General features: G+C 47.6%; 1 protein-coding gene across 1 annotated transcript in view; it reads right to left on the reverse strand.

Moving 5' to 3' along the window:
* ly75 (lymphocyte antigen 75) overlaps window positions 1-20,509 on the reverse strand; it is a 109,124-nt gene that overhangs the window by 51,374 nt on the left and 37,241 nt on the right. Inside the window, exons 12-13 of the mRNA XM_084337079.1 lie at window positions 18,536-18,735; window positions 14,799-14,941 (exon numbers count right to left, since the gene is read on the reverse strand). Of these exons, the coding sequence (XP_084193205.1) occupies window positions 14,799-14,941; window positions 18,536-18,735 (343 nt within the window). The remainder of the gene's footprint in view (window positions 1-14,798; window positions 14,942-18,535; window positions 18,736-20,509) is intronic.

The raw sequence follows: 20,509 nt of genomic DNA on the forward strand, positions 1-20,509 counted from the left end.
GACCACAGACCTGCCGGCGATAATAATAATAACTTTATTTGGGCTGACAGCGGAGCCACAGAACAACTGCGTCTGCATTTGATCTCGTCTTGTCGATGGTGTAAAATGAATTAGGTATATTGTTAGTAAGTTAGCCATGTAATAAGCGGGATAATGTATAGCCTATACTTGATCATTGTCGCAAAATAATTGACCTTCACTGCGTTTAGAACACCCCGGCGCGGCGCCTCAGTGTTCTAAACTCTGTGTCGGTCAATTATTTTGCGACAATGACCTCGTATCCCTTACATAATAACAAGTTTCCATGACTTGCATGTGTCTAGTAGTGTTGTTGTCACAATATCAACATTCGTTTTGATACTGTACAAAGTTGTGAATTTCAATACTTGATACTTTTCCTACTAAAAGGGGGAAACACAAATTGTGGTGGTGAATTTGCCACAGTTTGCGAGATACCACACCTAGAATTCCTTTTAATAAGACTATTAGATCAGATGTATCGTAATATCTAGGACTAGGTTATGGCAAATTAATGTGTATACTGCAAAGTGGATATGGACCAGTAGCCTAGCTTAAAACTCCGGGAGGTTAGGCTAGTGATCCGTATCCACTTCCATTAATTTGCTAAACTAAGCTAGGCTAGCTTGCAGCCGGATGGCTTTCAACTCAACCCACAGAGAGGAAATTGGTATCCATCTTCTTGTCTGACTCTGAAGAAGTCGGTAAGTGGCGTGTTCCTTTTAGGCATAAGGAGAACAACTTTGCATGACATTCTGTTGCTAATTATTTTAATAGTGCTACCCAGTTGTTATAATAAAGTCATACTTTTCATAATATATATTTTTTGCTATATGTATATATGTATGTATGTATGGGTGTGTGTGTATTATGTATGCATGTGTGTGTGTTTGTCTTTGTGTGTGTAAGTATGTATGTATGTATGTATGTATGTATGTATGTATGTATGTATGTATGTATGTACGGTGTAACTGAGGGGTACAATTCCCTGACTGTATTACTAGATATGATACTTACTACCACTACCTTTGTACTTAATATTCGGCCACCCAGTACTCGGCATAAATATATTATGATGAACACTGTCACGTAGATGAAACGGATCCAACACAAATGTACGAATTAGAAATAGGTCTTTATTTCTACACAGCGATGGTGTGTAGAGCAAGCACTTAATCAAATCAATCACATTTATGAATGGGAATTAGTATGCACTTTTATGGCAAGAGTATTCGTCGGTATATCAATAGAGAATGTCCAATCTCTGAAGGCGCAGGTGGTACATATACGACCTGGAATAGTTAAGGAATAACAGCAATGATACTTTAATGATTATAGAACTGGATACACTAGGGGGGAATTCCGGTCGCTTGTAAGACAACTGGAGAAGGGGGGGGGGGGGTAGAGTCTGGCTGTATCCGTCTGGCCGAGGGTATCCTGGGAGAACCCACGGTTGTGCGGCTCGGTGCCTCAGCGATCCTCGATCCACAGATGAAAGCAATTGGACTCTCTGTGGGCCGGCTTCCTTCGGTCCACGATGGAGAGACGTGAAGCGACCTCGTCGTGTAGAGCGTCTCCTCACCTGTCGTCCTCTCCGGGGGGGGGGTTTCCAACACACGGCAGTGTTGGTCTTTATCCATAGAATAATCACTGTATACAAAGCAGAATCCGTGCCTGGGAAGGCGGGCTGTCGTCGGTAGAATAATCCGGTATGCAGGTCCACTCGCTCGTCGGCTCTGGGGCTCCTCGGGTGCAGCCTCACATGGGGTCGGCCACCCTGGATAAGCAGCCAGTTCTCTGCCCGAAACGATGGGGTACTGACTACGATAGTATTCTCACCGTACGAAGCACTATATATTAACAGACTATTATTAGCTTAATAGACTACGTCCAACTCGACGATATAGTGCCAAATATGACTATTCAAATATTAATATACACGATGTCTCAATACCGATGGTAGGCCGAACTTGGCCTTACTCCCACACGTGGCGTCGCGGGGAGGCTTTACGTCTGTCACTCTATTGGAGGGTAAGAAACTGGACTAAAAAGGAAGTCCTACTTTAGTAGCGCAGTATATATACGCACTATGAACAAATAGTACCGTTAGTGGTGCGGTAGCCAGATTCCTACGCGGAACTAGGACTTGTTCGTACATGTTGAGCGGTACGTTTGAACTGGGTCTGGGGGGTATGGCAGCCTGGCACCAAGGTCTCGACCAATAGTAGAATGGAGACTATTATGGGATGTTCAGTAGGCTAGAATGGATATTCAATGCATATTGTACAAGGAATATACAAGGGATATCAGGGAATATTAGAGAATATACAAATACAATTAAATATATATATATAATAAATATATATATTCGGTTTAATCTGGCCCTTCACAACAGCCACCCCCTGATTGGTCCCAGACCTAATCAGTTAAGCAGAGACAGATTAATCGCGTTGTCTATTTACACATAAGGGTTTGCTGTACGGGTCAGTCAACTTCACAAAGTCATAGGGTTATAGGGTCATGGTCATCATCGATTGTGTCTGGGAGTCGGGGCAGTTCTATGAGCCTCGCCACGGGACGGGTGTAAGTGCGACCCTGGACAAGCACTTCAGCTGCTCGGACCTTGCCGTCGGCACCGGTGATCACTTTGCTTACGCGGCCGGCCGGCCACATAGCTCTGGGCAGTGATTGATCAATAATCATGACGACTGTTCCTTCTGTCAAATTGTCTCTCTCCTTTACCCACTTCTGGCGGGTCTGTAGAGACGGTAGGTAGTGCAGTAGGAAACTGCTCCAAAACTTGTCGGCTAATACTTGGCTGTACCTCCACATTCGTCGGCCGTTCGCTTCTTCAGGCCGGTACATTGTCTGGGGTAACGCGGGATCTAGCCGCCCCATCAGGAGTGTGTTGGGGGTAACTGGGTCGATATCCGCCACATCGCTGGAGACGTAGCCGAGGGGCTTAGAGTTCAATACTCCCTCAATCTCCGTGAGGACTGTCATTAGGACTTCTTCCGCCACAGTCTGGGCCCCAAGTACTGCGTACAGGGCTGTCTTTTGTTGTGCACTCTCTATGGTAGTGCAATCATCTATGTTGGGGTCTGCGGAGATAACAGTGCTCAATCCACAGAACACAGGCTTCTTATTCTCAGCCTCCTCCTGACTGGCTTCCCTCGGGATAGGCGTGGGCCACTCTCCTTCCGGGAGCTTTAGGAATGCTGGGCCGTCACTGTAGACATTGCGACGGGTGAGGTCATCTAGGGGCATTCCCCGGGTGATGACGTCAGCTGGGTTCTGTTTTGTATCAACGTAGCGCCACTCTGTTTCTCCGGTTAACTCTTCGGTTAAGTCTTGAATCTCGGTGACTCTGACTCCCACGAAGACTTTGTACTTGCATGAGTCCGATTTGATCCAGGCGAGTACTGTCGTGGAATCTGACCACAGGATTGTTCTAGACACCGGTATGGTGAGCTCACGTTGGATGAGCGTGGCTAGGTGCGCTCCGGCTAGGGCTGCGCAGAGCTCTAGGCGTGGGATAGATTGTTGCTTGCGTGGGGCTATTCTCGAGCGGGCGAGGACAAATGCTGTGTAGATCTCTCCCCCCTCTTCTTGGGCCCGCAAGTAGGCTACTGATCCGTATGCGACCTCTGAGGCGTCACTGAAGACGTGTAAGTCCATTTTACATGTCTCTGGCCTCACCGTGGGTGGGAAGTAGCTTCGGCGCATATTAACGCCTGGGAGTGAGTGGAGCTCCATCTCCCACTCTCTCCAGGTGGATGCAAGGTGTGCGGGAATGGGGTCGTCCCAGCCCTGGTCCTTGTCCCACAATGCTCGTACAATCATTTTTGCCCTGGTGGTGTACGGTAGAATACATCCTAGCGGGTCATATTGTCGGGCGAGTGTTGTGTACACACTCCGTCTGGTGGTCGGCGCCGCCGCCGGCCTTCCCTGCTCCGTAGTCAGGGGCTTGTGTCTGTAGTGAAGCGAATCTGTTTTGAATCGCCACACCAATCCCAGGGTCATCTCCTGGGCTTCTCCCGGGATTGTAGCCATCCAGGTCTCGCTGCTGGCTGCCTTGTCCTCGGAGGAGAGGCTGCGCAGTACTTGCGGATCGCTGCTGGCCCACTGCCTGAGATCAAAGCCGCCTTTGATCAATGAGGCGCGGAGTTTAATCAGGAGAGCCTCGGCTTCTTCCTGGGTTGAAAGGCTTTGTAGACAGTTGTCTACGTAGAAGCTGTTCTTTACGCTGTGTCGGACCTCTTCGTCCGCTGCTGGGTCCTCTGCTACATGTTTCTGTAGTGCAAATGTAGCACAGCAGGGGCTGCACGTCGTTCCGAAGGGGAGGACTTCCCATTGGTAGATGGCTGGGTGCTCATCTCCTGGCTTCTCTCTCCATAGGAACCGTAACAGGGGCTTGTCCTCCTCTACTAATCTCACCTGCAGGAACATTCCTTTAATGTCCCCGCTGATGGCCACCTTTTCCTGGCGGAAGCGGAGTAGAACGCCGAGTAGGGAGGGGCCGAGTGTGGGACCGGGCAGTAACTCTTTATTCAGATTTTGGGATCCGATCTGGTAGCTGCAGTTAAATACTATGCGGTCTTTACCGTTGTGATGGACCTTGTGGTGAGGCACGTACCACGATTCAGTGGTCTGGTCAGCCTCTTTAATGTCCATCTTTGTGACGTGTCCCGCTGTGATGAGCTTCTCAATCTCAGCGCGGTATACACTCTCTTGGGCGGGGTTCTTGGCTAAGCGCCGCTCCGTGTTCAGCAGGTACCGTTCTGTGGCGTCTGTCTTGGCGTGGAAAGTAGGCATTCCTTCTCGCCGCAGGAGTGGCGTGGCGTATCTCAACACGCCGTTGACCGGGACTCTCTTGGTCCCTGTCTCGAGGAGGTGCATGGCGTAAATGTCATCTTTAGAGCGAATGTCTTTCTTTCCGTTCTTAAAGGGCATTTGTTCCAAGGTCCATAACCGCTCTACGTGTTGCAGGAGTGCGGTTTCTCCCTCTGTGACTCGGGAGTGGAGACATCTAGTGGCTGTACTTCGGTTGAGAGATTTGGCGAGCGGGCCTTGGAGAGTCCATCCCAAACGGGTCTCGACTGCTGCAGGACAGCCTCGGGGTCCGGTATGAACCCGGTCTATCGGGACAATGAGGTCTGCATGGTCGGAGCCTATCAACAGGGTCGGCATAGCATTGTCTATGAGCGGGATCGGTAACTTGCGCAGATGTGCATATTTCTCCATCAGCTTGGCGACGGGGTATGTGTACCGCGACAGTCCTATTTCTTGGCTGGTGAAAGCGTCTGTAATCTGGTACCGTCGCTCAGGCTGGCCGCTTGCTGCGATAGAGAATGAGACATTCTCGCCCTTTATCGTCTTCAAATCTCGTCTTATTGTCCGAATTGTCATTTGGGTTTCGCTTCCCCGCAGCCCTAGCTGGGCCGCAGCGGAGGCGAGCAGAAGGGTCTTCTCTGACCCGTCATCGAGGACGGCGTAAGTGTCCAGGACTTTATTCTGGTAGCTTAGTGTCACACGCACTACTTTTAGGAGTACTCGGGCTCCACTGCTGCTGGCGGGATCGATGTACATGACGCTCGCTTTGCTGCTGGATGGTGCGGGTGAAGGGCGCCGTCTGTTACTGTCGTGAAGTATGTCCAGATGGGCTCCATCGCACTTGGTGCACCTTTTCTTTAAGCGGCATTCGGCTGCCATGTGTGAGCGCGCACAGCGAAAACAGCGCTTGTTGGACTTTATCCATTGACTTGCTTCCTCCGCGTTCAGCTTGGGGAAGGAGTCACATTGCGCTAGCCAGTGTTCTTTCTCACAGTAGGGGCACACTATCTTCCACTTCTCCGTTCTGGAGGGGGTACTGTGGCTCCTGCTGCTCGGTACTGACTCCGATTGGTGCATCACAGTCACCGATCTTCTTCCATCATTTAGTCGTCTGGTTCCTTCTCTGGAGCCAGGGGTGCTCCGTCCGAATGTATCTAGCCGTAGGCTGCTGACTTCTCTCGCCAGGAAGTCTGCTAGATCGAGGAGGTTCGGTTCGGGGCCATTCGGGTCTCGGTGGTCTCTCTGCCGCCTAAAACGCTCCTGTCGAGCGGGCGGCAGCTTCTCCAAGATCCTTTCCACATTTGAGTTGGCGTAAAGTTCATGCCTCCCCTTCTCTCTCTGCGCTCCCAACATCCCTACCAGGGACTGCACTCTGATGGACAGGTCGTCCAGTGCTCGATTGTCTATTGCTGGGGGTAAGCGGTCGATGTGTCGGATCTCCTGGATCACGTAATCCCATATGCGCCCATACCTCTGGTCCAATGCTACCAGCGCTGCTGTGTATGGGGTGGTGGAAGTCGCGTAGGCGAGCGCTATATTATGTGCGCGGGGTACCTTTAAGTGCTTCAGTAGGATGGCGTATTTATGGCGTTCATCCAATACATCCACCAACATGGTCTCCAGACACATGCGGAGTTCTGTATACTGGGCCCGGTTCTCTTGGGTGAAGTCGGGTACCATAGGCGTGCCAATGTATGACGCTGACTGTGGATACATCGGCGAGCGTTGGGGGAGAGGCCTCCTAGGCGAGTCTCCTCCCGCTCCTTGGTATGGGCTGGTACCGGCAGTGTACCATGGCCCGCTTGTCCAGGTGCTGTTCCTCGGTGCGGGTCGTGCGTCGTGCTCACCCGGGTATAGAGTCGGGGGTCTGTAGCGCAGCTCCGCGGGAGTATAGCCTGGGCTGTACCGGACCTCCTGGTCCGGTAGAGTACTGTGCTGTCGTCGGGCGTGGTTCTCCTCCTCTTCCTCTTCGTCTTCAGTTAGGTCATCCAGTGCTTGTAGTCTCTGGTTTAGCCTCTCCACAGGATATGCTGCTCCTTCCCGGTTGCTAGGTCTCGCTTGGACCGGTGGGGGGAGGTGGTCTGTGGGGGGTATAGACCTCGTCTGTTGGTCAAGTTCAGGGTTGTTTACTCGGCTAGGGGATGCCGCCCTGGAGGTGTGTCTAGACGAGTTCCTGGAGCCTCTGGCGGAGGGAGAGGGTGTTGTCCGTCTGATCAGCTGTTCTATTAGTTGCGCTTGCTGTCTGTCGCGCTCTGCGTCCCGTAGAGCACCAGCAGCTGCTCGCTGGCTGTCTGCTCGGTCTCGGGCCACATTCTCTTCCCTCTGAATGAGTCTTATTTCTAGACGTATATGCTCTTCTTCGCTCCGCTGCTGGATCTGCAGTCGGTCGCGTTCAGCAGCGGCGTTCAGGCTGATGAGGAAGGCCTGCTGTAGGGTCCTCTCTGCCTCGCTGGGAGAAGGCGGTTGTATAGGGGAGCCTTCCCTCGGGGTACTCCTTGCGGAGCCTTGGAGCTCTATCTCCACGGTGCTCTCCCAGTCTTCTTCCGTGCCGAGTTCTCTCTCGGTAGCGTTGTATTCCTCCCGGGACTCATCGGGGACTACTTCTTCAGTACTGGCGGGGTGTGAAGTCATGTCTGGTTCCCACTGGTCCCCACCGTGAACTTGGTCAGTTACATTAGAACCCGTAGGGGCCTCTATGGTCGGGGTAGTCTGGGCGTTGGGGTTAGACATACTTTTACTTTCTAGTTTTACCGCGTTTACTGTTAGTAGAAGACTAGGTTGTTGACTGACAGCGTAAGCCTCTAAGTACTGAGGGAGCCGTCGTTCGCGCTGCGGGCGTTGGTTAGGAGGATCGTTTCGTGGAGTGTTCATCATAGGCCATTTCAATATTAATAACACTATATTAATATTACACTAATTACCATCCGGCTCGAAGGACCAATTGTAACTGAGGGGTACAATTCCCTGACTGTATTACTAGATATGATACTTACTACCACTACCTTTGTACTTAATATTCGGCCACCCAGTACTCGGCATAAATATATTATGATGAACACTGTCACGTAGATGAAACGGATCAAACACAAATGTACGAATTAGAAATAGGTCTTTATTTCTACACAGCGATGGTGTGTAGAGCAAGCACTTAATCAAATCAATCACATTTATGAATGGGAATTAGTATGCACTTTTATGGCAAGAGTATTCGTCGGTATATCAATAGAGAATGTCCAATCTCTGAAGGCGCAGGTGGTACATATACGACCTGGAATAGTTAAGGAATAACAGCAATGATACTTTAATGATTATAGAACTGGATACACTAGGGGGGAATTCCGGTCGCTTGTAAGACAACTGGAGAAGGGGGGGGGGGGTAGAGTCTGGCTGTATCCGTCTGGCCGAGGGTATCCTGGGAGAGCCCACGGTTGTGCGGCTCGGTGCCTCAGCGATCCTCGATCCACAGATGAAAGCAGTTGGACTCTCTGTGGGCCGGCTTCCTTCGGTCCACGATGGAGAGACGTGAAGCGACCTCGTCGTGTAGAGCGTCTCCTCACCTGTCGTCCTCTCCGGGGGGGGGGTTTCCAACACACGGCAGTGTTGGTCTTTATCCATAGAATAATCACTGTATACAAAGCAGAATCCGTGCCTGGGAAGGCGGGCTGTCGTCGGTAGAATAATCCGGTATGCAGGTCCACTCGCTCGTCGGCTCTGGGGCTCCTCGGGTGCAGCCTCACATGGGGTCGGCCACCCTGGATAAGCAGCCAGTTCTCTGCCCGAAACGATGGGGTACTGACTACGATAGTATTCTCACCGTACGAAGCACTATATATTAACAGACTATTATTAGCTTAATAGACTACGTCTAACTCGACGATATAGTACCAAATATGACTATTCAAATATTAATATACACGATGTCTCAATACCGATGGTAGGCCGAACTTGGCCTTACTCCCACACGTGGCGTCGCGGGGAGGCTTTACGTCTGTCACTCTATTGGAGGGTAAGAAACTGGACTAAAAAGGAAGTCCTACTTTAGTAGCGCAGTATATATACGCACTATGAACAAATAGTACCGTTAGTGGTGCGGTAGCCAGATTCCTACGCGGAACTAGGACTTGTTCGTACATGTTGAGCGGTACGTTTGAACTGGGTCTGGGGGGTATGGCAGCCTGGCACCAAGGTCTCGACCAATAGTAGAATGGAGACTATTATGGGATGTTCAGTAGGCTAGAATGGATATTCAATGCATATTGTACAAGGAATATACAAGGGATATCAGGGAATATTAGAGAATATACAAATACAATTAAATATATATAATAAATATATATATTCGGTTTAATCTGGCCCTTCACAACATACGGTATGTATGTATGTATGTATGTGTTACGACCCTGGCTCAAACAGACACCAAAACCTGTGTTTAACCCAAAAGACTACACTAACTAGGGATGCCCCGATCACGTTTTTTGCCACCGATACCGATCACCGATCGTCGTGAGCCATATCGGCCGATACCGATCCGATACCGATCGTTTTTGATTAAAAAATCTTTAATTTAATTTTATATAATTTTTTTATTTTTTTTATTTTATAAAATATATATATTATATAATTAGACTTGTACTTGTATTATCTGCGAGACATCGCCACCACGCAACAAGCGCCACTGTCTGTGTGTACTCTAGTAGCCTCCAGCTACGGCCAGGATTCTCCGGAGCTGCACCTGGACCCTATACTCGAGTAGCCTCGAGCTACGGCAAGGATTCTCCTGCGCTGCAGATGGACCCTATTGGTATAACGTTACTGTGGTCATATCACATTCAACATGCCCTCAGCTCAAATACGCATCGAATCAGTGTTATAAGACATTGATATCAGGAGCTATCTGTAGCTACTGCTAGCCGGATATATAACGTTAATACAACGCCTCAGTGAATTATTTAGTTCAATGGGACATTTCGTTTTGAACAGTGAACTAACTTGCGCTAACGTGAGCTAACAGCTAACAGGTATCATACACGTCTCTACTAGACGTGATGGAGCGTTTGTTGATGTCAGGAGCTATCGGTAGCAGGCCGGCTAGATACCGTTCGGTTAGACAATGCCTCATCATGTATTAAACTAAAAGTGAATAGTTGACTGGGTCATTTTGTAACGGTAGCTAAGCTAACGTTAGCTCAGGGAGACGCCGTCCTCCCGTGTCCCGTCCCACTAGACTACTAGACCCGTGTTTACATGCGTGCGGGAGGGGCTGGAGGGATGAGCAGACGCCGCACCACCCGTCGGTTTTGACGATCGGCGAAAATAAAGCATTATCACCCATCACCGATCGCATATTTATACTGATTATCGGCCGATAACGATCGGTGGCCGATCGATCGGGGCATCCCTAACACTAACAATGAATTACTGGTACAAACTAAAGAACAAAGAATGGGAGAACGTGACAAGTCTCGGTTTTCACACACTCCTCTAGCCACCGTCCGCTTGCATGTGTGACTGAGACACTGGCTTTAAGCTGCCAGGCATGTTTCCAATCAGCAGCAATTAGCTAATTAGCAGCCCTCACCTGCATGCCCAGTGACACAGGAGTGACCAAGCTCATGGTACATAACACCTCCCCCACCAAAATGGTTGTCCAAGAGGCAACCACTACACATCAAACCCATAAACAAAAAATATTGTGACCCATTAGTTGCCAGGGCCACTACCACAACAGCGATAACGGGCCGGCCCCTGTCGAACACGACCACCAACCGTGTCGCATGCTCCCCACTGTGGAACATTCGCCAATGCTGTGTAAAACAAAAAACAACCCTGTCCCGACTCTCGGGCAAGCTAGACCTCACAAAAGGTTCCGCCACTGCGGTATATGGCTGGAGTGGGGCAGGCGCCTCCTCCACTGAGGCGTAAGACTTAGGACCCCATCGACAAACCAAGACCTTATCATATTTCATTTCCATTTCAATAGGCCCCTCCACCGATACCGACCTGTCAAAAATAGACTGCAAACCAAAATCAATTTGAGAGCTAAGCTCACTGTGCTCAACAGGACAGAACACAGAAAAACAAAAACCATAGATCTCTGATGCCACCACAGCGCCCATATCCATCCCACCTGGCACTGGCAGTTCAGGATACTGCAAACCGTGAACATCCAGAGTAGGATGCACCACCTCAGGTACAGCCCCACCGTCCCTGGAACATGGCAATACATCAGTCACAAAAGCGTCTGGAACACCATCTAAAATGGCGTCACACAAAATAACATTGTCCTGATCAAAATGGTTGCCACTCATCAGACCAGGTCGCGAAGGCGGCTCCTGCTCCACAGGACACAGGTAACTAGGTTGACTAGCACACCTAGTGCATGGCAGAGAGTCAGTGTGGACACGTGAATCAATGTCAGAATCATCAACTGACATACTGGGACCATCCCTGCCCACAAGTGAAACATCAGGGACAATAGAGCTACTGTGGGAAGGCTGGCAGCCTAAGCCAGGCCTTGTAGCCTCTTCAACTAGAACGGTGTCACATGAATCAACAGCATCTCTCATAGCATCCTTCCCACACTCATCCTCCAATTAGTTCGTGGCCTCAGCCACCGTACAGGCTGGGAAGACTTTGAGACACTGCGCTGCCAGATCATCTCCTGCCACATGCCTATCCGGCACGCATGTCAACTCTGGTTTCACCACCGGGCCTGACACAAAGGCACAATCAAGAGAATCATTATGCAGAGGTACATCCACAGTGTGTTTTCCAAAATTCTCAACAGGTACACTTTTCAATTCAACAAAGAATGTGTCACTAAGTGTAATGTCACAAGTCGAAGTATCAACATCATCACTTTTGTCCTTTGATATTGCCCGTGTCACAGCACACACAGGGAACACTCCTGGATGTTTCTGTGCCAGCTCATTAGGGACCTCAGAAACCACAGGAATGGGAGTTACAACTGGAGTAGCCAACAAAGCCACGAACAACGACACCGGAATGCAAAGAAGACTTTTCTGAAAACGGCAAAATCCCCTCCAGAATGAGGGACTGAAAAGCTCCGGTATCTCTCCAAATTGTTATAGCCTGTTTGGACTCTAGTGCATTAGTCAGGGAAACAAATCCATCCATCATAAATCTTGAGGAACCCTCGAGCTCTTTGTCCACACGTTTGATACTTTCCCCATCACCCTCTAACGTTGGCATAGGTGTTCTGCATATGGTTTCTACCAGAGCCACCGTTCTGACATTTTTCTGTTCAAGCACCGGGCACCCAGCAACGATATGACCAGGCTATTTACAGTAGAAACATATAATCCCTTCTGGGAATGCACTAGCAGAACCACCCCGCCTAGGAGGTGAAGTTAACTGACCAGCAGACACAGGTTTTGGGAAACGGCCCCCCTGAAAAGGACGCCTATCCCTGGACTCAACACGGTAGTCCTCCACAAAAACAGACTTGTGTCAACACAAACTCATCAGCGAAGACAGCAGTGTCGCCTATCTTCACTACCCTACGCTCGTTTAGATGAGTGGAAACGGTATCAGGAACACATCTTTTAAATTCCTCTAGGAGAATCAACTGTCTAAGCTGCTCTCTTGACTCTGCTTTCTGAGAGGTGCACCACCTGTCAAAAAGGTTCTCCTTCTCTCTTCCAAATTCAACATACGACTGTCCCTCCGACCTGCGATAACCTCTAAAATGCTGACGATAGGCCTCGGGGACTAACTCATAAGCCCTCAATATGGAAGCTTTAACAAGCTCATAGTCAGCACTTTGTTCAAGGGACAGAGCAGTATAGGCTTCTTGCGCCCTACAAACAAGAACACACTGCAGCAGCAGTGTCCAGGCTGTATCAGGTCACTTCAATGTGGTTGCCACCCGTTCAAAAATGGGAAAATACCTTTCCACATCCTTCTCAACAAAAGGAGGCACCATCCTAATATTCTTGCCTATATCAAAACCGGAACGCGACCCTGAATGCAGAGCCCCCGCCTGCAAGGCAGCATGCTTAAATTCAAGCTCCTTCTGCGCACGCTCGTGCTCCAGCAACATGCGTTTCTCCTTAAGCTCACGCTCCTCTTTCCTCTCTCTCTCCTTAAGCTCACGCTCATGCTCACGCTCCTCTTTCCTCTCCTTAAGCTCACGCTCCTCTCTCCTCTCTCTCTCCTTAAGCTCACGCTCATGCTCACGCTCCTCTCTCCGCTCCTTAAGCTCACGCTCACGCTCCTCTCTCCTCTCCTCACGCTCTTGTAGCAGCTGTCTTTCCTTAAACTCCAACTCTCTAAGCCTCCACTCACCCTCCGCACCAGATAGTAGCTGAGACGCGTCAGACAAAGTAGGCTCCTCCACCCTCGCCGCAAGCACCTGCTCCCTAACGAGCAAAACCCTCAAAGCACTCAAGGCAGTTGGTTTCAAACGTTTCTCACTGGCAGTAAGCTCTACCTTGTAGTGCACAGCAAGCTCCAGAAGCTGTTCTTTGGAAAACCTCTCCAACATGTCATGCGAAGGGCGATCAACAAAATCCTTAATGGAAGCCATCTTTACTGCACCAGCGCCACAACCTGCTCACTTTAGAGTCACCAAAGCACCCTAGCATACACACAATTTACCTGAGAACCACCAAAGAACCACTGAAGAAACACTAAAGAACCACCGAAGACCGCTGAAGCACCCCTTTTCAGCGTTAGCATGCTAATGCCAATACCAATAACTACAAGGAGACGCAGTGGAAATGTGTGCTCTACTGAGCGCACCTTTCTAATTTGCAAAAAAAAAAAAAACACCCTGAATAACTAGCTGTGACATACGCGCAGGAGGTCAGGTGCTAACAGGTAGGCTATCCAAACACTAAAAAATAAATAAATACAACAAACAAATTCAAACAGGTGCACCCGATATGATTTCTTAGAGCTTCTACATCTAAACTGCAGTCAAAACGGCCCACCACATGTCTACCCTAAAAAAAAAACGACATCAAGCCCTACCACACTACCTGTGTTTTCTGGCCCCCTATCCTACCTACCCTTAAACTAATGCCCTGTAGACCTAACCCTCTTCAACCACACCTGCTACCAGCCAAAGATCATATTGACCATCCACCCTTCACGTATATGGAATGGTACAAGACAAGTAGATGGTGCTAATCACTTCTCTGACTGCCCCAGGAGTATGTGGTGCACAGGAAGCTAACAAACAACCAGAAAAGAATGTCCCTACCTACATGTGGTGCCCACTAAACTATATATTTTAACAGCAATAAGTAGTCACATCAAATTACAAACAAATAAGGGCATACTCACCTGTTTGATGATCGGCTCAAGCCCCCACGTTACACAACATGTAACGAACACCACCCACACTATAGCACCACGACACACCATGCAAAAAAAAAAAAACACCAAACTAATTCTAGGGGTATTTGTTTCCAAATTCACTCCCGGACGAGCGCCCAACTGTTACGACCCTGGCTCAAAGGGACGCAACCTATGTGCAAACCGACACCAAAACCCGTGTTTAACCCAAAAGACTACACTAACAATGAATTACTGGTACAAACTAAAGAACAAAGAATGGGAGAACGTGACAAGTCTCAGTTTTCACACACTCCTCTAGCCACCGTCCGCTTGCATGTGTGACTGAGACACTGGCTTTAAGCTGCCAGGCATGTTTCCAATCAGCAGCAATTAGCTAATTAGCAGCCCTCACCTGTATGCCCAGTGACACAGGAGTGACCAAGCTCATGGTACATAACAGTATGTATGTTTCAAGAGGATTATTTGTCACATACATACAAGGGCATACAGTGAAAGTATGTATGTACAGTATGTATGTATGTATGTATGTATGTATGTATGTATGTATGTATGTACCGGTATGTATGCATGTGTGTGTGTGTATATGAATGTATGTATGTATGTGTGTATGCGTGTGTGTGTACCTGATAGTATCTCTCATGACGTAGTGCATGGCCCTCATCTCTTCATGCTGCATGAAGCTCGGCAGGTTGGCCCCGAGAGCCTGACAGAAGCGCTCTGCTTCCTCCCATGAGCGTTTCCTGCTCAGCCTCTCCTCGTGGAACACCTGCCACAGCCCAGAAACCACATTCAGCCTGGAGTACAACAGCGTTGTGGTCGCCCTGACGCACCAATATTCAGGAATGTTGATATTTACCAATATGCAGGATATGATGTTATGATTCCTTGCGTCACAGACGTGTGCTACCGCTACGTTCTGCTTGCTTCATATCACGCCCGGGCAAATCAACATAGACTCGGATTAACTTTCCTGAGCATTTATTTTACTAACTCCGAAGCATTTTTATATTAGTCCAATCATAAAATCCGAGCCACTGAGTTGTCAGACGCCTAACCCGAAGTTGTTGAAATGGTCCAACTGCTAAAAATGTTGAGTCTGTCCGTTTACTGGGGGCTGACATCTTGATTCGAATGTAAAATGTTATTTTCACACCAAAAAAAAAAATTTCCTAATAAAAAAAGGGGAAATGCTGTCAAATTATGATATTAAATTAGCCACAGTAGAAGGGCTAGTTTGTGAGATACCACAGCTAGAACACCTTTTAATGAGACTGTTGGTACATATACAGAACCAGAACCTGCAAGGCGTGTACTGTACATGTTTAGGGACCTACAGTAGTTTAGATGTAATAAACAACACACAAGTGTCATAGGTTTCCTGCCATTGCCCTTGAGCAAGACACTGGCACTACAACTGGAGTTGGTGCCCCACTGCTTCCAAATAGTTTAGATTGGTCAGATGCAGAGAACGAATTTCCTCGAGGGGATTAATAAAGATACAACTTAAACTTGGATGAAAAGCGTTCTGGGATACATTAACCTCTTAACATGCACCGGCATGTATACGTGCCGCTTTGCCCTTGCACGAAAGTCACAGCACTTTGCGAGCGTCTAGCGGCTCAGGGCTGCATTTTTCACCCAACATATAAATTACCGTTTGAAAGATCCACTTGTTGCCGTTCGAACGCCACCTCATTCGACCAAATCCGTGCCTCGGTTCTCTAGTTACATGACAGGCGAGCGTCTTTTTACGTGCCGCGCATCAGATGACCACCCCGGACTCCCGATGCTCCAGAATTGCCAATCATCCGCTGATGGTGAGAATTATTGGTCAGTGTTGTAGCCAATGAGAGTAGCTTTCCAACGATACCCCATGTGGGGGGGGTGCAAATACAGGAAGTAGGTGAAAGTTGACGAGCAAAAACGAGAAGGAATCACACTTCAGAATGAACGGCCGTGGATGAGGAAATGGATTTTTTTTTTCTCGCACGTTTACCTGAACCTCTCTCAAAGATCCATTTCTCAACGGATTTTTAGAAAATGTGGACCTGTACTACATAAGACTTCAGGCTATGGATCTGCGGTGTTTTCCAGCTTATACCTATTTTTTTTTTTAATATATTTTTTTATATTGCAACCACTACATAAAAATGTGAGTTAAGAGGTTAACACATTCGGGGCCAGACCCGAGATATCCCAGGTTAACTCGCCATGCGTTGGGCGCCAAACCCGAGAAAAGTCGGGTTTTCTATCGTTATTTCTTTTATTCAATATTCCCATTCATAATCCATCGAGGGAGCCTGTGTTATCATTGGGAATGAGTCCGAGATCGCAAACATCCAATACCGCCGCCTGCCACCTTGTGGCCGGTATTGCACATCCTTCGAAACTCTCTGGCTTGGGCTGTACGTCGATCTAAAAAGTCTGGTTCGGGTTTTCCTAGTCGGGCATGGCGAGCGGTTATAACACATGGATTGAGGATAATCAAGCACTCCCGGTTCATGTTCTTTGGTGGATTATGTTGGCAACACGATCGACATCAATACTTGGAATGGCGATCAGAAAATTGGAATCTTCTTTTTGCAGTACATCCTAGTCAAGGTAAGGGCTACAGTATATGATATCAATCTTGCGTTGATAGAAGAATCCCTTCCCCGCGATCCGAACGTATGTGTGTAATGTGTGTGTAACGTATTCCGTTGGTGACGATCGAAGCATAGAAAAACAACATGCATACATGATGAAACATAATACCGATAATATAGCGTTGATTTCAGATTGATTGTTGATACAGGCGAGGAACGTCACTGCTTCTAGTGAAATGCACTAAACGCTGCATAGCGGCGTTTCCTGGGATTAGACAGAATTACTCTAAAATATTACTAAAATATATTCATATTCACCACGGTATAAAACGGGAATGTATGGATGAAAAAATTATTTCTTTTTCACAAATTGAACGATAGATACTCGATGTCAAATGGGCAATAGTTTTATATCCATAGCTATGATATTTAATATAGTTTTAGCCCTGCAAACACTGCCATGTATCCCTATTCTTTAAGCGCTGGCATTCTTACCACATGGCCCACAGCAACCTCTGGCGCTGAAAGTGTTAAGAAAAAAGGCCATTTTGAAAGATAACATTCTGAAGTTACTAATGCGAAAAAGGAAAATCACGTTTAGTGCTAATGAAATAGAGTAACAGAGGTCTGAACTTGAGTTGAACTTGAGTACTCACATTTTTCTGTAGTGGTTGCAAGATTCCATATTCCAATATTCCAGCATAGAGGTATAAGCTGGAAAATACTGCGGTTCCATAGCCTGAAGTCTTATGTAGTACAGGTCCAAATTTTATAAAAATCCATTCAGAAATGAGTCTTTGAGAGACATCAGAATAAAACGGACGACAAAACAAAAGCTTTCCAAAATCCATTTCCTCATCCACCGCTGTGTGTTCTGAAGTCTTAATCACTTCTGGTTTTCGCTCGTCAACTTTCACCTAGTTCCCTTATTCGCACCGCCGCACGTGGGGTATCGTTGGAAACGTACACTCGTTGGCTACAATGCTGACCCATCGTTTTTGCCATCAGCGGATGTTTGGCAGTTCTGGAGCGTCTGGAGTCCGGGGTGGTCATCAGACGTGCGGCGCGTAAAAAAAACGCTCATCTGACATATCGTCGTGTAACTCGAGAACCGAGGCACGATTTCGGTCGAGTGAAGTGGCGTTCGAATGGCAACAAATCTATCTTTCGCACGGTATATTATATGGTCGGTGAAAAATGCAGCCCCGAGCCACTAGACGCTTGCAAAGTGCCGTGACTTGCGCGCACTCGTGAGCATGTATACGTCCTGGTGCACGTTATGTGGTTAAACTGGTCTTACACAAAGTGAGCCTGTGAGCCGCGACAAGAGGCAGAGGGGCTAACCATGACACCTTCACATCTAAAAAGGTATTATGTGTGTGCAGTGCAGAGCGTGGATTTGTCGTTGGGGTTATCAAGGCACCTCACATAGGCCCACGACGCAGGAACGCTCAACGGTAGATCCTGAAATCTCAGATCCACCCTCCTCTACACAAGATACATCACCCAAAACGCAATGATCAGACACAGACCTTAACAAACCAACATATGCCAAACAAAACTGATGCGGATGCCAAAAACTAGCGATGCTAAGCTACAACACTGGAGCATCATCCGAGCTAATCTAAGAAAGGAAATGTAACAAGAGTTCCAGCAACAAACCCAGGCCCTGTTAATGCAGGCTCAAGGTATGAACAACGTAGATTATCAAATACATTAAATAATCGAGATAAAGCAGCTTCTAGGTGGAGAGGACCACGTCTTAATACACACACCTTGTAACAGTATTTGATGCCAGGTCTGGATATCCACCCATCAGGACAAGGTATGGTGTCGCTGGGCTCCGGCTCCGGGGTCGGTGGTTCACCGATGTCCCTTTTACAAATGGTGCCGGCTTTAAACAGGGTGCAGTTCTTCACCTCCCACCTGCCCAGGGGTTTAGCTGTGGACATCACTGCACAGCCTCCGTCCCGAGCTGAAGCACACATGGAATTCTCATATACAATAGTAACCAAATGATGACACACTAGTATAGGGAGGTGTAGTCTGATGTCACTTTAGTTTCCCGCGCGGTCCACCGGTATAGGGATTTATCATTGGGAAAATGTATTATGGGCTATTGTAATAATTCTGCCTCATGAACATTGGCAAGCTTTCCATTTTTGCACAAAATGAGTTCCCTTCCATCACTAACATTATTGTTTATGCATGTTTGGTTAAAATAAAGTTAGTTATAAGTAGGGATGTCCCGATCCGATCACATGATCGGGGCCGATCACGTGATTTTGCGAAGATCGGGATCTCAAAAAAAGAAAAGAAAAAAAAAATGTATTCAACAAACATGACCATGTTCACGTCATACTGAGGCCTTAGTTTTGGTTTTAAAATTGCATATAATCATTCATTTATTTATTGTCACACAGAGCAGAAGAATTTTGCCAAAACAAACCAATAGTATCCAGCTGCAGAATGGCAGACCAGGCACACTCTCAGACCCAAATAATTTTTTTTTGTATCCCAATTTCTCACATTACATTCACCCTGAATGTTGATGTTATCAAGGTGAAAAGTTAACTTCATTCAAGCGAGGCATTGCAATCCTTGACATAAATCATTTGATGTATAATTAAATCAAAGGAAATGCGTTTGGGTCTGAGAGTGTGGCTGGTCTGCCATTCTGCAGCTGGATACTATTGGTTTGTTTTGGCAAAATTCTTCTGCTCTGTGTGACAATAAATAAATGAATGATATGCAATTTAAAACCTCAGTATGAGTTTAAGACGTGAACATGGTCATGTTTGTTGAATAAAAAAATTAAAAATAAATAAAATAATATTTTATTTCTTTTATTTTTTTTGATCGGATCGGGAAAGATCGGTATCGGTAGATACTCAAAATCACATGATCGGGATCGGATCGGGAGCAAAAAAACGTGATCGGGACATCCCTAGTTATAAGATTGTTTAATTTGTTGTTAAATAACTACACTTACCAGTAGAATGCCTGTCGTTCAGCGCTGTCGCCTAATACACATCACGGCCATTGTGTAGTTCCTCAGTAGGGGTATAACGGTACACAAAAACCACAGTACGGTACGTACCTCGGTTTTGAAGTCACGGTTCGGTATGGGTTCTGTTTCGTATTAGCTCTCGCTCGGCATCACTCTCTGCACTGTCCTCGCACACGTGCACACGCACTGAATAAAGACCACAATGTACCTTTAATCCCAATATTCGTCTGACCACACCCCTATCAGCTTACCCATATAAGCAGGGGTGGGGCCACCCACTCGCCTCCTTCTCGCTTTCACCACAAGGAAGAAGTGCCTCGGTAGATCCCCACACTTGAAGTAGGAGAAGAGTTGGAAAACAAGGATACGTTGACATCATATCTTTATTTTCTCTCACTATTTTCGAGAACATACGGCGATATTGTCTTCGTACTGGAGTGTCTGGGAGATGATGATCATTCTAAAAATCCTCCACCGGTTTTCGTATTGGGAGTTCGCACCGCTACATGCTTTTCCAACTGCAGTCCTTGCTGTGTGCTGGTTGCGGTAAAGGCACAGCTGGGCTGTAGGACGCGCCGCTGTTGTGAGAAGCGGTGGGTTCCTGGTTTTGGTGAGTTATGTTTTGCTGGCAGGCTCCACTTGTCTGTTAGTGTTATGGGGGCTAATTGACAATGTTTATGAAAACCGGCCCCAGGCTAGGGTCCTTTGTTCAGCCTCTTAGGCGACAGAAGACCTTGGT

Source organism: Notolepis coatsorum (assembly GCF_963971535.1).
Source record: "Notolepis coatsorum genome assembly, chromosome: 20".
NCBI classification, from domain to species: Eukaryota; Metazoa; Chordata; class Actinopteri; order Aulopiformes; family Paralepididae; genus Notolepis; species Notolepis coatsorum.